The following is a 17,300-nucleotide window of genomic DNA, read 5'->3' as shown; positions in this document are numbered from 1 at the left end:
GAAGCCACCATCACCCTGATACCAAAAACAGACAAAGATATCACAAAAAAAGAAAATTACAGGCCAATATCACTGATGAACATAGACACAAAAATCCTCAACAAAATACTAGCAAACAGAATCCAACAACATATTAAAAGGATCATATACCATGATCAAGTGGGATTTATCCCAGGGATGCAAGTATTCTTCAGTATTCACAAATCAATCAATGTGATATACCATATTAACAAATTAAAGAATAAAAACCATATGATCATCTCATGAGATGCAGAAAAAGCTTTTGACAAAATTCAACACTCATTTATGATAAAAACTCTCCAGAAAGTGGGCATAGAGGGAACCTACCTCAACATAATAAAGGCCGTATATGACAAACCCACAGCAAACATCATTCTCAATGGTGAAAAACTGAAAGCATTTCCTCTAAGATCAGGAACGAGACAAGGATGTCCACTCTCGCCACGATTATTCAACATAGTTTTGGAAGTCCTAGCCATGGCAATCAGAGAAGAAAAAGAAAGAGAAGGAATCCAAATTGGAAAAAAACAGTAAAGACCTGTACTCAGAAAACTATAAGACACTGATGAAAGAAATCAAAAATGACACAAACAGAGAGATATACCATGTTCTTGGATTGGAAGAATAAATATTGTCAAAATAACTATACTACCCAAAGCAATCTACAGATTCAATGCAATCCCTAGCAAATTACCAATGGCATTTTTCAGAGAATTAGAACAAAACATTTTACAATTTATATGGAAACACAAAAGACCCCAAATAGCCAAAGCAATCTTGAAAAAGAAAAACGGAGCTGGAAGAACCAGGCTCCCTGACTTCCGACTATACTACAAAGCTACAATAATCAAGACAGTATGGTACTGGCACAAAACCAGAAATATAGATCAATGGTACAGGATAGAAAGCCCAAAGATGAACCAACACACCTATGGTTACCTAATCTATGACAAAGTAGGCGAGACTATACAATGGAGAAAAGACAGTCTCTTCAATAAGTGGTGCTGGGAAAACTGGACAGATACATGTAAAAGAATGAAATTAGAACACTCCCTAACACCATACACAAAAATAAACTCAAAATGGATTAAAGTCCTAAATGTAAAACCAGACACTATAAAACTCTTAGAGGAAAACACAGGAAGAACACTCTTTGACATAAATCACAGCAAGATCCTTTTTGACCCACCTCCTAGAGTAATGACTATAAAAACAAAAATAAACAAATGGGACCTAATTAAACTTAAAAGCTTTTGCACAGCAAAGGAAACCATAAAGGAGACAGAAAGACAACCCTCAGAAAAGGAGAAAATATTTGCAAATGAAGCAACTGACAAGGGATTAATCTCCAAAATATACTAACAGCTCATGAAGCTCAGTATCAAAAAAAAAAAAAAACAAAAACCCAATCAAAAAATGGGCGGAAAACCTAAATAGGAATTTCTCCAAAGAAGACATACAGATGACCAAGAGGCACATAAAAAGATGCTCAACATCACTAATTATTAGAGAAATGAAGATCAAAACTACAATGGGGTATCACCTCACACCGGTCAGAATGGCATTATCAAAAAATCTACAAACAGTAAATGCTGGAGAGGGTGTGGAGAAAAGGGAACTCTCTTGCTCAGTTGGTGGGAATGTAAATGGATACAGCCACTATGAAGAACAGTATGGAGGTTCCCTAAAAAACTAAAAATAGAACTACATTACAACCCAACAATCCCACTCCTAGGCATATACCCTGAGAAAACCATAATTGGAAAAGACACATGCACCCCAATGTTCAATGCAGCATTATTTACAATAGCCAGGACATGGAAACAACATAAATGTCTATGAACAGATGCATGGATAAAGAAGATGCGGTACACATATACAATGGAATATTACTCAGCTATAAAAAGGAACGAAATTGGGTCATTTGTAGAGACGTGGGTGGACCTAGAATCTGTCACACTGAGTGAAGTAAGTCAGAAAGAGAAAAATATTGTATATTTTAATGCATATATGTGGAATCTAGAAAAATGGTACAGATGAACCTATTTGCAGGGCAGGAATAGAGATGCAGATGTAGAGAACGGACGGACGTGTGGACATGGGTGGGGGGGAAGGGGGGTAGGATGAATTGGGAGATTGGGACTGACATATATACACTACCATGTGTAAAACAGACAGCTAGTGGGAACCTGCTGTATAGTGCAGGGAGCTCAGCTCGGTGCTCTGTGGTGACCTAAATGGGTGGGAGGGAGGTCCAAGAGGGAGGGGATATATGTATACATATAGCTGGTTCACTTCATTGTACAGCAAAAATTAACACAACATTGTAAAGCAATTATACCCCAATTAAAACCCACACACGCACACACACGCGCGCGCGCACACACACACACACACACACACACATACAATGAGATAGCACTTCACACCCACTAAGATAGCTATACTCAAAGAGACAAATAATAACAAGTGTCTGGGAGGATGCAGAGGAAACTGAAACCCTCACCGAATGTTGGTGAAAATATAAAATGGTGCAGCCACTTTTGTAACAGTTTGGCAGTTCCTCAAAAGGTTAAACACAGAATTACCACATGACCCAACAATTCTACTTGTAGGTATAAACCCAAGAGAAATAAAAATATATGTCTACACAAAAACTTATAAATGACTGTTCTTAGCAGCATTATTTACAATACGCAGAAGTTGAATGTACTAACCATTGAATTGTACGCTTTTTTTTTGGCCACTCAGCACAGTTTATGGGATCTGAGTTCCCTGACCAGGGATCGAACCCGTGCCCCTGCAGTGGAAGCACGGAGTCCTAACCACCGGACCACCAGGGAAATCCTGACTCGTACACTTTAAATGGGTGAATTCTATGGTATGTGAATTATCTCAAAAAAATTGTTATTTTTAAGAAGTGCTGAATAGTATATATGATATAGTATACATATATTTTTGTTCTTGCTGAAAGGAATATAAATATGTATACATATATATGTACGTATGTATATATATGGGTGCTTGTGTGTATATACATACACACACCCTTATTTAGATGCTTATGTGTATAAAACATTTTTAGAAGTCTACAATAAAAACTGATACTGGAAATGGGATTAGGGGCTGGGAACCAAGGAAGAGGGAGGTTTTAAAATTTTTGACTTTTGGCTACTGTCTTGTTTTTTGCCACATGCATGTATGCCTAAAAGATGTTTGCTTGAGTATTCATGTATAAACACACACAAAAAAATATATATGAAGAGAAAGTTTGATCAAGTAAATATAGTGAAAGGGTAATAATTACTGAAACTAGTTGGTGGGTTTATGAGTATTTCTTTTATAGCTCATTCTACTTTCTGTATGTTTTAACTTTTTAATAGTTAAAATAATTTTAACAACTGAATATTCCATTTGAAATGCTAACGAAATTTCTTGGGTCAAAGTAATTTTGTAACTTTCGAGGGAACAATAAAGTTTACCTCTTTGAATTTCCACTTCTCCTTTAGTTACAAACAAACTGGGAACTTCCTGATGAGCACCAAACCTGCTGGTCCCTAAAATTTTCTTAAGATTTGGCTTAGGCTTGGCAAATCTACTTCTCATTCTCAAATTATTGGTCACTTCTGAAGTTGTCCTAGAAAGAGATGGGAAGAAAGGGAAATTGATCAACTGTGTAAGAATTCTCTCAGGATTCTGTGTAAGAATCTGGACCATGTCTGTAAAACTGGGACTATATTTACATAAAACTGTTTCATTAAAGCTTAAAACACCCATTGTGGTAATTTTAATATGCAAACCATTAAACTAAAATCAAAATCTGCTAAACCTTACTTTAAAGGGTGAAAAATTAGCACTGCCCACCTTACATTTATTTGTTACTCAAAGCTATTGGCCAAATTGATGGTTGGTTTATATATATTTATTAATTGAACACTAATTTATTTTGTAAAACTCAAAAAACAATAATAGTTTAATAAAGCAAAATAAACCTGGATGATATAGAGTTTTCCTTTACTTCTTCCATTAAACCAATTTCTTCTTTAGTACTCTGTTCATCCAATATAATCTTGTTTTCTTCTACTGTTGGAGATGTACTACGGATAGGTGAAGAAGGTTCCTGACGTTCATGAACAATTTTGAGATTTGTATTATCTGGGCAAAAAGGAACATGGCTTTTATCGTTTGAATGAACATCAGGAAGTACACACACTCCTATTGCAGAAAAAAACAGAAAATTAAAATTGACCAAATACAAATAGATGTCCAAATAAATCCTTCAACATGCAGCAACAGTAAAATTCTATGTTATTTTTAATTTTTTTTTTTTTCTGGCTGCACCACGTGGCATGCAGGATCTTAGTTCCCCAACCAGGTACTGAACCCGAGCCCCCTTCAGTGGAAGCAGGGAGTCTTAACCACTGGACCGCCAGGGAATTCCCTAATTTTTTTTTTTTTTTGAGTAAACAATGTGCTAAAGATTTATTCAATTCATTAGGAGAGGACTAGCAGAATGATAAAATGGGTAAAACACATTTGAGAAACTGACTATCTATGTTATTTTTAAAGTCTGCTCCTTTTGGCTCCAAGTCTAACTTTATGACCTCATATTTCATGCCAGAGATCTGACATGTTCTAAGTTTAATAATTCTTATAGACTGAAACTTTTCTGTTATTATAATTAAAAATAAATATTTTTGTTACTTTCAGTAACTATATAACCTCAGATGAATTTCCAGATAGGATTATCTTCATTTGTAATTTTTTAAAACCTGAATTTTATGTTCTAGACATTTGTGACAGGCTACAATGCAATACTCTGCCACTGAAAAAGGAGCCCTATAGGGAACACAAGTCAGAGACTTTTCTGATAAATATATAGTTATGGGCCAAGAAATCTGACACTTAAAACAAATGGCAGGTCACTCATCAGCAGTTAAAATGATTAACAGGATTATAAGTAACATGATTATCCATTTAATGTAAAGTAGAAGGTACTTTGATAGTAAAGACCATAGCCTAAAAGAAAATACTAAGAGTCTGGGTTGACATATTTTTTGGCTCAGTCCAAACTAACAGAATAGTCTAAACTAAATTATCTCAATGACTACTATTGCCCCTTCATACTGTATTTGACTGTCATGTAATTGTGAAGACTATCTAAAGCAGCAGCTCCTTCGCTAAAGAAACATGTGTGAAGAGATCAGTGATTAAGGAGTTCAGTTAACCAATGATGTTTATGATGATAAAGGTAGAGGATTCACTAGATTAACTATTCTACAAATACACATTATCCTTAATAAACCCAGTGCACTATATGGAAATGGAGGCCATTAGAGGGCTAAGTAAGTAGTAAGTAGGATGGATCAATGCATACATATTACCTTTTCCAGAAAAATAACACAGTGATGCCAACTTCAAATGTAAAAGGTAGATATTCACTTAATATTCAAATATGGGTATATTTCTTAAAAGTTGGATTTTAAAGGTTTCTTTTTTTGGTAGGACTTATCTTTCATTCTTACCATCACTCTGTTCTGTACTGATCTCTGACTGCAACACCAGACCTCCCATTGTAAGTAAAGTTATGGCAGCTTCAGTGCTTCCATCGTTGGTACCTTGTGAAAAACCAGATCAATATTAAAATAGAAGAATGAATCGGGAAATTTATGTTTGGTTGCTTAGAAAAGAATTTTAATTTAGGTGTTTATCCTCTAGTAACAAGTTTCAAAACCCTCCATACCACTAACCCCTTACTAGGGTAGTGTTTCATTCAGCTTATATACTATAAATAGAGCATCAACTGTTGACTTTTACTCACTGAAAATGCCTCCTTCTCATTAAATAACTTAATACCTTCAAGGGAAATACAGCTGTGCAAATCAGAGAAAATAAATACTTCTTTATCAAACATTTAATCACTCTCTAAAGTAGCATTCCAATAACCCAAGTTTCTCCTAGAGATAACATATTCAAACTGCTGGATCTTTTCATTCAATTCTCCAGCAAACTGACTCATTTACTAATTACCACCACTATTAAATCACTCTGTTCGTTGGTGTTAACCAAGTGTTTTTAGCTGTTTCCTTATTAACAGTTACCTGTTTCAGCTTGGGAATGTTCACCTGTGGTCATTTCCTAAAAGGAAAAGAAAACTAATAGCTTAGGTATTTTCCCAAACACATGTTCTATATCTCAAAGCACTACATTTTACAGGTCTTTCTATGCTTTTGGTTACAATGGAGTGGAAATTTATATTCATAAAATTTCATAAACAAGAACAGAAATCATTTAAAAGCCAAATATTTTCATCTCTTGCTCCTTCTTTTACCTTTTGCTTGTATTATATGCAAATTTTAATTCTGATCATATGCAACAAAGCATCTGCCTTTCTTACTTCTTCAATTTCATAATCCTTCAACTTTAGTCACATCTGCTGCTAGTTTTGACTCAATGGAAACCAAGGTCTGAACATATCACAAATTTTTTACACTACTAGGTGGCTTAAAAATTAAATGAATTTTAATAAATTAAGAAGTTATAGGATCTATGTCCAGCATGACAGCATGAGGAGCTCTGCTGACCCTCTCCCCAATGAAACTGGTAAAATTTATTAAAGAACCACCATTTAAAGCCTCTGGAAATGGTCCTAAGGGTGTAAGATGCACATATATTCGATAAAATTGTTGAAAATTCAGTAACAAAGGTGAAAGTCTGTGGTATTTGAGCTAAGACTGCTCTCTCCCTCCTTCCAGCTCAGTGAGGCAGGAAAACAGGGTCCCTTCTCCCTGCAGGCCCCACTTGGAGGGCTTTCAGCTCCTAATACCACAAGAACCTGGTGTCAGATTCATCAAAGATAATAGGTCAGGATCTATTATGAATATGGACAAAAAAATCCTCAATAAAATTCTAGCAAACTGAATCCAACAACATATAAAAATTATATGCCACGGGGACTTTCCTGGTGGTCCAGTGGTAAAGAATCCACCTTCCAATGCAGGGGACGGGGGTTCGATCCCTGGTCCGGGAACTAAGATTCCACATTTTGTGGGGCAACCAAGCCCGCGTGCCACAACTACTGGGCTCACGTGCCTCAACAAGAGAGTCCCCATGCCACAAACTACGGAGCCCACGCGCCTTGGAGCCCATGTGCCACAACGAAGACCTGATGCAGCCAAAAAAATAAATAAATAAATATCAAAAAAAAAATTATATGCATGACTAAGTAGAATTTATCCCAGGGATGCAACTTTTGGTTTAACATCCAAAATTCAATCACTGTAATAGGTCATATCAATACAATAAAAGACAATTACATGATCATCTCAAGAGATGCTGAAAAAGCATATGACAAATTCCAACACTCTTTCATGATAAAACACTCACACAAACTAGGAACAGAATGGAACTTTTTCAATTTGAAAAAAGGCATCTATGAAAAAAACCACATCTAACATCAAACTTAATGGTGAAAGACTGGATGCTTTCCCCTACTTTTATTCAACATTGTACTGGAGTTCTAGACAGGGTAATTAGGCAAGAAAAGAAATAAAAGACATCCAGACTAGAATGTGTTATAAACTGAATTACGTCTTTCAGAAAGATATGTTGAAGTCTTAACCCCCAGTACTGTGAAGGTGACCTTATTTGGAAATAGGGTCTTCCTAGATGTAATCAAGTGAAGATGAGGTTATAGTGGATTAGGGTTAGCCTTAATCCAATAAAACTGGTGCCCTTATAAGAAAAGAAACACAGACACGCATACAGGGACAACACCATGTGGCAATGGAGGCAAAGGTTGGACTTGTGTTGCCACAAGCCAAGGAATGACAAGGAATGCCTGCAACTGCCAGAAGGTAAGAGAAAGGTCCAAGATGATTTCTACCTCAGAGCCACCAGAAGCACCCATCACCAGGAGCATCTTGATTTTGGAATTCTAGCCTCTAGAACTATGACAGAATAAATTTCTGTGGTTTTAAGCCACCCAGTTCAAGGTACTTTGTTACAGCAGCCCTACAAAAGTAATACAGAAAGACAGAAGTAAAACTATCTCTATTCACATATGCCATGATCTTATATGTAGAAAATACTAAGGAATCCACTAAAAAACTATTGGAACTAATAAATGAGTCCAGCAAAGTTGCAGGATACAAGACCAATATACAAAAATCAAACGTATTCCTATAAACTTGCAATAAACAAACCAAAAATGAAATTAAGGAAACAATTCCATTCACAATAGCATCAAAAATAACAATACACTTGAAAATGAAGTTAAGGAAATGCAAAGCTCATACTCTGAAAACTACAAAACATTGTTGAAAGAAATCAAAGAAGAGCTAAGTAAATGGGAAAATATCCCATGTTCATTGACTGAAAGACTCAAACATTGTTAAGAGGGCAACACCTGCTCCCCCAACTGATCTACAGATTCAATGCAATCCCAACCAGAATCTCAGCTGACATCTTTGTAGAAACTGACAAGTTGATTTCAAAATTCATATGGAATTGCAAGGGACCCATGATAGCCAAAACAATCCTAAAAACAGAATAAAATAGGATGACTTACACTTTTTAATTCCAAAACTTATTACAAAGCAACAAATCAATAGAGCCTCACCAGCATAAAGACAGACAAATAAATCAATGGAATAGAATTGAGAGTCCACATATCTGCAGCCAACAAATTTTTGACAAAAATAAAAGACCATTCAATAGGGAAAGAACAGTTTTTTCAAAGAAATGGTGCAACAACTAGATAGTCACATGCAAAAGAATGAAGTGGGACTCTAATCTCACACCATATAAAAAATTAACTCAAAATGGGGAGAATTCCCTGGCATGCTTCCACTGCTGGGGGCCCAGGTTCAATCCCTGGTCGGAGAACTAAGATCCTGCAAGCTGTGTGGCGTGGCCAAAAAATAAATAAATAACTCAAAATGGATTAAAGACTTAAATGTAAAACAGGAGTAAATCTTCAAGACCTTGGTTTTGGGAAAACATTCTTAGATATGACAACAAAAGCATGAGCAACAAAAGAAAAAAATAGATAAATGAAGTCCAAGTACTCTAAAGCAGTGGTCCACAACCTTTTTGGCACCAGGGACCGGTTTCATGGAAGACAATTTTTCCATGGATGGGGGAGGAGGGCAGATGGTTCAGGTGGTAATGAAAGTGTTGGGGAGCAATGGGGAGCGGCAGGTGAAGCTTCACTCGCTCACCCGCTGCTCACCTCCTGCTGTGTGGCCCGGTTCCTAACAGGCCTCAGACCTGCACCAGTCCACGGCCCAGGGGTTGGGGACCCCTGCTCCAAAGGAAACCATCAAGAAAATGAAAAGACAACCCACAGAATGAGAGAAAATTCTGAAAATCACATATACGATTAGGAACTTGTATCCAGAATATACAAAAATTCTTACAACTCAATAAAAAAAAGACAAATAGACCAAAAAAATTTTTAAATGGGCAAAGACTCCAAATAGACATTTCTCCAAAGAAGATATAAAAATGGCCAATAAAAGCACGTGAAAAGATGCTCAACATCATTAATCATTAGGGAATGCAAATCAAAACCATAATGAGGTACCATTTCACACCTACTAGGATGGTTAGATCCAAAAAATCAAATAAATATTGTCAGGATGTGAAGAAATTGGAACCCTCATACACTGCTGGTGGGAATATAAAATGGTGCAGCAGCTTTGGAAAGCAGTTTGCTAGTTCCTCAAACGATTAAACAAAGTTACCATATGACACAGCAATTATACTCCTAGGAATGTACCCGAGAAAAATGAAAACATATGTCCATACAGAAACTTGTACACAAAGGTTTATAGCAGCATTATTTATAATGGTCGAAAGATGGAAACAACCTATATGTCCATGAACAGATGAATGAATAAAGGAAATGTAGTATATTCATATGGAATATGATTTGACCACAAAGAGGAATGAAGTACTGACACATGCTACAACATGAATGAACCTTGAAAACACTATGCTAAGTGAAAGAAATCAGGCACAAAGGACCGTACTGTGTGTATATCTCCAGAATAGAGAAATCTATAGAGACAAAAAGTAGATCATTGGTTGCCTAGGCCTGGGGAAGGCTGGAAGGAAATGGAGGAACAACTGCCACTGGGCATAAGACTTCTTTCTGAGGTGATGAAAATGTTCTAAAATTGTGCATATAGCTGTAAATACACTAAAAGTCACTGAATTATACACTTTAAATGGATGAATTGTATAGTGTATGAATTGTATCTTAATAAAACTGTTTTTGGAAAAGTTGTAAGTCTTCATTTACAAAAACAAGATAAATACCAACTAAATAAGGAAGAGTGCCAAGCAAAAGGCAACTAAGTATGTTTGAAATAATTTACATTTAGTATACATTTAATGCATCAGAATTTTATCATAAGCCCATGAAGATATTGAGCTACTCCTACACACAGGAATCTATGCTTTTCAAGTCAAATATAAAATCTATGAATTATTCACTAGTTTCTACCATTCATACTTACAGCTCCTAGAAATAATAGAATAATTTCTATCATACTAGTTAAGAACCATCTGTAAACCTAAAGCTTTCAAAATAAACTTAGTCTTTTGAAAGTAAACAAAGAATTAAAGATAAAACATATTAAAATGGATGCTTACAACTGATAATGCATTCAAATTTTCTTCTTGTTTCATTTCCTGAGTAGTCAAATCTATGTTTGATGAGAGCTGATGTTCAACAACAGCTATGCATCCTACATCTGGGATATTCATGGGTATTTCAAGCTGTCAGAATGAAAAGTTTCATTATTTCATTTTGGCATACTATCACAGAAAAACAAAATGAATCATAAAATAAAATATTAAACTGAAGAAATAATTCACATTTATACATGATTTTAAAAACTGAAATATAGTAATTTTTAAACTGATTGACATCAACTTGGCAAAAGTGAAACATTTAATGTTTTTGAGGGGTCTGTGATTCTTACAAACAATAAGCAAAACTTCCAGACCTAATCTACTTAGTACCTAGCATTTCATTTTCCATTATCCCCAGTTTGTCCCTAATTTCCCACAGTTTCTCTCATCAGTCTGTCAACATTTATGAAATGCTTCCTAAAAACTAGAGGGTTACAGGTACAAGAATACAAAGCTCAATAAGACAAGTCAGTCCCTGCCCGCAAGGAACTCACAATCTAAGAAAAACAGACATGTAATCAACTATACACTGTTCCAAGTGCTATCATAGAGATGAGTTGAAAGCATTTAAAAAGATTTATCACACACATGACCCACCAAGGCAATTACCCTCTCCCACAACCCCAAAACCTGTATGATTCTTCATAGCGATGAATGGCCATGTAAAATAACAAGTCCACTCACATTTACTCTTCATTTAGCAGGCTTATTTCAAAGATCCCTACAGTCTGGGGGTTAAAAAGACTAAGATTTACCTCCTAGACTATAAACAAGGAAGTCTGGCTCCTATTCCCTTATTAACAGAGAGATGAGTATAAAAGACTGTGATTCAGTAGAAACTGAGCAGTCAAGTTTGAAAATCTACCTTTGAAGACGTTTATTATAGTAACACCTATGTGTTCTGTGTCTGTCTGCTCAGATGCAATTAGCGAAAAATCTTTGCAAATATCCTATAGGCCTGGGATGAATTTTAAAAGTTCAAGTGATTTGAAAAGACAAAATACTTTCTGAAAAGCTGGGATTGGGGGGATAATGGGAATATTCTAGGTAACTGAAAGTTGGTTCTGTAAGCACTACAGTTTCAAAGCTTTATTTTTTTAACAGCTTTATCTAGATATAATTTACATTCCATACAATTCACCCATTTAAATTGTATAATTCAATGTTTTTTGGTGATGGAAGCACAGATATGTGCAACCATCAACATAGTTACTTTTAGAACATTTTTATCACTTCAAAAAAGAAACCCTATACCGACTCCTTTAACTCCTCATCTCCAAATCCCTAAGCAACCATTGATCTACTATCTGTCTCTAAAGATTTTCCTATTTTGGACATTTCATATTAATGGAATCATATAATATGTGATTTTTTGTTAACTGGTTTCTTTCACTTAGCATAATGTTTTCACGGTTTCAAGGTTCATGTTGAAATATATATCAATATTTTAGATCCCTTTATGATTTAATAATATGCCATTGCATTTCAATGCTTTTTAAAGGGGACATTTTCTAACATATAAACAAATTTCCCTGCCTTAGTAAACTGGCCATTAAGAATACAACTTAGGGGGCTTCCCTGGTGGCGCAGTGGTTGCGAGTCCGCCTGCCAATGCAGGGGACATGGGTTCAAGCCCTGGTCCGAGAAGATCCCACATGCCTCAGAGCCACTAAGCCCATGTGCCACAACTACTGAGCCTGTGCTCTAGGGTCCGTGTGCCACAACTACTAAGGCCACGTGCCACAGCTACTGAAGCCTGTGTGCCTAGAGCCCATGCTCCACAACAAGAGAAGCCACCACAATGAGAAGCCCGCGCACTGCAATGAAGAGTAGCCCCCGCTTGCCACAACTAGAGAAAGCCCACGTGCAGCAACGAAGACCCAACACAGCCTAAATAAATAAATTAAATTAATTTTTTTAAAAAGAAGGCATTCTGTATTAATTCAGGGATATATCCTAGAACCTGATTTTCAGAAGTTAATTTCTAGTATTAGTTTTCACGAGCAATTTGCCTTTCACCCAAAGAAATTGTAAAATACAAAACATATAGCTAAATGAATTTTCATGCAGTGGTAACCAGCCGTCCTTGCACAAAATTAACCTTCCTTTTACCTTTTCTTGGTTTCAACCAAAATTTAAATTCATTATCTTTACTTTGAACTTTAATTACAAGAAACCACTTCACATCATTTTTATTTAGTTTCAACCATTCCAACTAACTTTATAACATTTCACATGGTATTATTAACAATGAATAAAAAAAGGTGAGTTTGGAATTCCATTTGTAATTCAAATGGCTTTTAAATCTACCATGAATACAAAACTGATTCCGATATGATGCTCTATAAGCAAAATAAGTTACTGAAAATTGAGGCAGAACAGAAAACTTTGAAGTTACAAAGTTAGACCAAGAGGCAAAAGAGAAGGGGCTTTCATACTAAAGTAAGTTCAAGTAATATGTTCCTCTACCTCACATCCATTAGGATGGCTACTATCAAAGAAAAAAAAAAAAAAAAAAAACAAGTGTTGGTAAGGATGTGGAGACATTGGAACCCTTGTACACTATTGATAGGATGGTAGAATAAGGCAGCTGCTATGGAAAACAGTATGGGGGTTGCTCAAAAAATTAAACATCAATTTATAATTTACCATATTATCCAGCATTTCCACTTGCAGAATTGATAGTAGGGATTAGAAGAGATATTTGTATACCCATGTACATAGCAGTGTTCTTCATAATAGCCAAAAGGTGGAAGCAACCCAACTGTCCACTCACAGAAGAATAAACAAAATGTGGTACTGTATATACTGAATGGAATATTATTTAGCCCTTAAAAAGGACATCCTGGACTTCCCTGGTGGCACAGTGGTTAAGAATCTGCCTGCCAATGCAGGGGACACAGGTTCGATCCCTGATCTGGGAAGATTCCACATGCCGCAGCGCAACTAAGCCCATGCACCACAACTACTGAGCCTGCGCTCTAGAGCCCATAAGCCACAACTACTGAGCCCGTGCACTACAACTACTGAAGCCCGCGCACCCTAGAGCCCACGCACCACAACTGAGCACATGCGCTGCAACTATTGAAGCCTGCGCGCCTAGAGCCCATGCTCCACAACAAGAGAAGCCACCACAATGAGAAGCCCGCACACTGCAACAAGAGTAGCCCCTGCTCACCACAACTAGAGAAAGCCCGTGTGCAGTAATGAAGACCCAATGCAGCCAAAAAAAAAAAAAAAGAAAAAAAAAGGGATATCCTGACATATGCTACAGTTTAGATGAACCTTGAAAGCATTATGCTAAGTGAAATAAGCCAGTCACAAAAAGGACAAACACTGTATGATTCCACTTACATGAGGGACCTAGAGTAAGTGGTTGCCACAGGCTAGAGAGGAGGGGATAATCAGAATTATTGTTTAATAGGTACAGAGTTGTAGTTTTTCAAGAAGAAAAAAAGTTCTGTGAATGGATGCACTTAATGCCACTAAACTGTAGGCTTTAAAATGCCTAAGATGGTAAATTTTATGTTACCTGTAATTTACCACAATTAAAAATAGAGAGAGGGCTTCCCTGGTGGCACAGTGGTTAAGAATCCACCTGCCAATGCAGGGGACGCAGGTTCAAGACCTGATCCGGGAAGATCCCACATGCTGAGGAGCAACTGGGCCCAGGCGCAACAACTACTGAGCCTGTGCTCTAGAGCCCGTGAGCCACAACTACTGAGCCCGCGCGCCTAGAGCCCATGCTCCACAGCAAGAGAAGCCACCGCAATGAGAAGCCTGCACACTGCAACGAAGATTCAGTGCAGCCAAAAATAAAGTAAACAAAATAAATAAATTTATTTTAAAAAAAGAGAGAGAGAGAGAGAAAGAAATATGTCCCTTCTACCTTCTCTACCAACCAGAGCTTAACTTGAGCTTACCACAAAGAGTTAATAGAAAACATCTGCCAAGTTTTGTTTTTTTTTTTTAATTAACCAGAAAGGAGATTAAGTAGCCCCCAGATACAAGTGAAATTAGATTTCTCTCAGTATTGTTATACTGATTACCTTGGCTGGGCCTGGGTTGCAGGCGCTGAGTAAACACAGGCTATCACACAAGCCTATTTCTACTGATTTCCTAGGCTATGCAGCAGGCCCCCAAAAAATTACTCTAATAATCTTCAAATCCTAATACTCACTAAAAGAAGAGATAATGATCCACTAAAAGCAAAAAACAAGTAAGATAAAGTTCCAAGGATTCAAAATTCAAACTACCTCTTCCATGGTTTCCTCAATCTGAGCAGAAACCGGTTCAGGAGATCTGAGACCAACAGGTACAAACACTGGAGCTTTGTTAACTTCTTCTGGAGCAAGATGATAGCTTTCTTCTTCATAGTCAGACTCAAAGTCTTCCGCATCATCTTCGTCTTCTTCCTGGGAAGCTCGAAGAGTCACCAGCACAGGCTTAGAAGCTCTAGGTTCCTTCTTAGAGGTCTTACTCCGAATTCGTTTTGATCCACGCCCTTTGGGGACGTTTGGTTTAATCTTTCGACGCATTCTCCTTTCACTACGATCTATCTTACATTCAGAGGCAGAAGAGAGAGCTGTTCTTCGATCCACAGCAATTTTAGAATAATTTGATTCTTTTAACAGTTGTGGAGAGCTGGAGGTTTAATCAAAATAGCAACATAGTCATTACATGCACAAGGATAATTTTAATGAAAATCGAACTTATAAAGTGAAATCTTAATTCAAGCCATTAATATAAAATGCCCACCACCCATTCTATCAAACACTAATGCTATGACAAGAATGAACGGAATTTACTGTTAGGATTTAGTTTCTCATTCAAAGTTAAATATTAGTTATCTACCTACAAATTTTTCACAGTAAGTTTTAAATTCTGAGCCATTTTTCCCCCTTGCTATTTAAGTGGTGATGAAATACAACACTGGAAATTATTAGAAGAAAATGGGATCAAGAACACTGGACCAATAAATACAGAATATGAGACCAAAAAGTGATATGGTTTATCCTATTGGGTAAACAGATTAGGTCAAAAGAAAAAAGGAGAATGAGGAAATCCAACAGAACAACATTTTTTAGAACTTAGGGTCCCTTCCACTTTCCTTGAAAACTGTGGAAGAAAGGTGCCCTTCACTTGTGTTTGTGACTCCAATTTGAATCAGCACCCTAGTTATTTAGGTAATATGTACTACTCTTTCGTCAGGCTTCTGCTCATGTCTAATATACACAACACCCATAAATTTTAAATGTAGGAAAGAAAAATCTTTCTGAGACGATCATAAAAAAAGGAAATTTTAGTAAATAAAAATCAAAAGTGGGAAAGAAACAGACCTGCCAATAAAAAACAACCAATACTTCTGTTAACAAACCATCTTTTTACTCTATCAATAAGTTAGAGTAGGACATCCATTAAGAATAAGTTACTTGTATTTACTATTCTGAAAGTACTTGTTAAATAAAATTTTACCTTGCTGGTTTACTGACATACTGCTCTTCGACAACTGAACACATAGAATTATCGCCTATGGTTTTCTCTCCAACACTTCCTGATGGTCCAACTTCTGATTGAGCATCTTTTTTTGCCAAACCAATCTCCTTGGAACCTACAGAACCTTTTCTTGCTGAAATCTCCAGAGATGTCAGAAACTCAGCTTTTCCCTTAAATTTAAGAAGAAACAATTAATATTACCATGGAAACAATCTGTATGGTAATTTGGTTTGGTAGTTTGGCCTAAAGCGCTAAGCTTACACACATATACACAAGTGACTGGTTTCTAAACTTTCATAATATTGGAAAGTCAATCAATTTTCATGAAAATAGTTATAGTACAAAAGGCAAAACTATTTTTTTAATGTTCTCCTTCATGATATTGATAAAATAGAGCCCACTAATAAATTATTTTTTTCAAACTTACTTTTTGAAGAAGCTGGGTGTCAGAATCTCCATGCTGCAGCAAATTATCTTCTGGCTTCCTTGCCTTACTCTGATCTGCTCTGTCTTTTTCTATGCCTGAGTCCTCTTTCTTACCTTGTGTTCTTCCCAAATTTGGCTTAGCCTTTTGGAATTGCATTCTTATCATTTGTGGTGGACTAGGAACATATGTTTTATGTTCATGTCTAGAATGAAATACAAATCATGTTGAAGAACGAAAATCAGAATTCCTGTTGATGTATCTGCTGTTAAACAATTTTTGGGCACAAACCAATTCTATGTTCGAAGGACTATATATAAATAGGCTATAAAACTAAACATATAAAATGAAACCACACATGCTGATATGAAAGAAAGAACATAGAAGCTTTTATAACTTCCATTTTCTATATATAACCTGGGGAATACTTTCACAATAATATTTAATCTTTTTTTAACTTTCATTCATCGATTCTGGTGTGTCGTTGTATGCTACTTTAAGTAATTTTCAGAGAAATAACTAGATACAAAACAAAAATGCCAGTAGGTGAAGATGGACTTCATAATGACACTTTAAACAAATGCTTCAACTGGGCTCTGAAGCATGAACAAATATACAATGGTCACAACAACCCTGGTCCTTCTGGTTCAAGAGCAGG

At 36.3% G+C, this 17,300-nt stretch overlaps 1 protein-coding gene across 3 annotated transcripts in view; it reads right to left on the bottom strand.

Moving 5' to 3' along the window:
- The window catches only part of BDP1 (BDP1 general transcription factor IIIB subunit), an 87,209-nt gene that overhangs the window by 21,528 nt on the left and 48,381 nt on the right, over positions 1–17,300 (bottom strand). For 2 of the 3 annotated variants that reach the window (XM_024119802.2, XM_028492963.2), the window contains exons 23-30: positions 16,646–16,847; positions 16,198–16,388; positions 14,979–15,366; positions 10,681–10,806; positions 6,123–6,159; positions 5,547–5,639; positions 4,014–4,236; positions 3,504–3,658 (exon numbers count right to left, since the gene is read on the bottom strand). In XM_024119802.2, coding sequence (XP_023975570.1) covers positions 3,504–3,658; positions 4,014–4,236; positions 5,547–5,639; positions 6,123–6,159; positions 10,681–10,806; positions 14,979–15,366; positions 16,198–16,388; positions 16,646–16,847 — 1,415 coding nt within the window. The remainder of the gene's footprint in view (positions 1–3,503; positions 3,659–4,013; positions 4,237–5,546; positions 5,640–6,122; positions 6,160–10,680; positions 10,807–14,978; positions 15,367–16,197; positions 16,389–16,645; positions 16,848–17,300) is intronic. The other variant, XM_024119804.2, reaches the window with a different exon arrangement.

The sequence above is a fragment of the Physeter macrocephalus genome, chromosome 8 (assembly GCF_002837175.3).
Source record: "Physeter macrocephalus isolate SW-GA chromosome 8, ASM283717v5, whole genome shotgun sequence".
Classification (NCBI taxonomy): Eukaryota; Metazoa; Chordata; class Mammalia; order Artiodactyla; family Physeteridae; genus Physeter; species Physeter macrocephalus.
The sequence above is the reverse complement of the archived record's forward strand: the minus strand, read 5'-3'. Positions and strand labels throughout refer to the sequence as shown.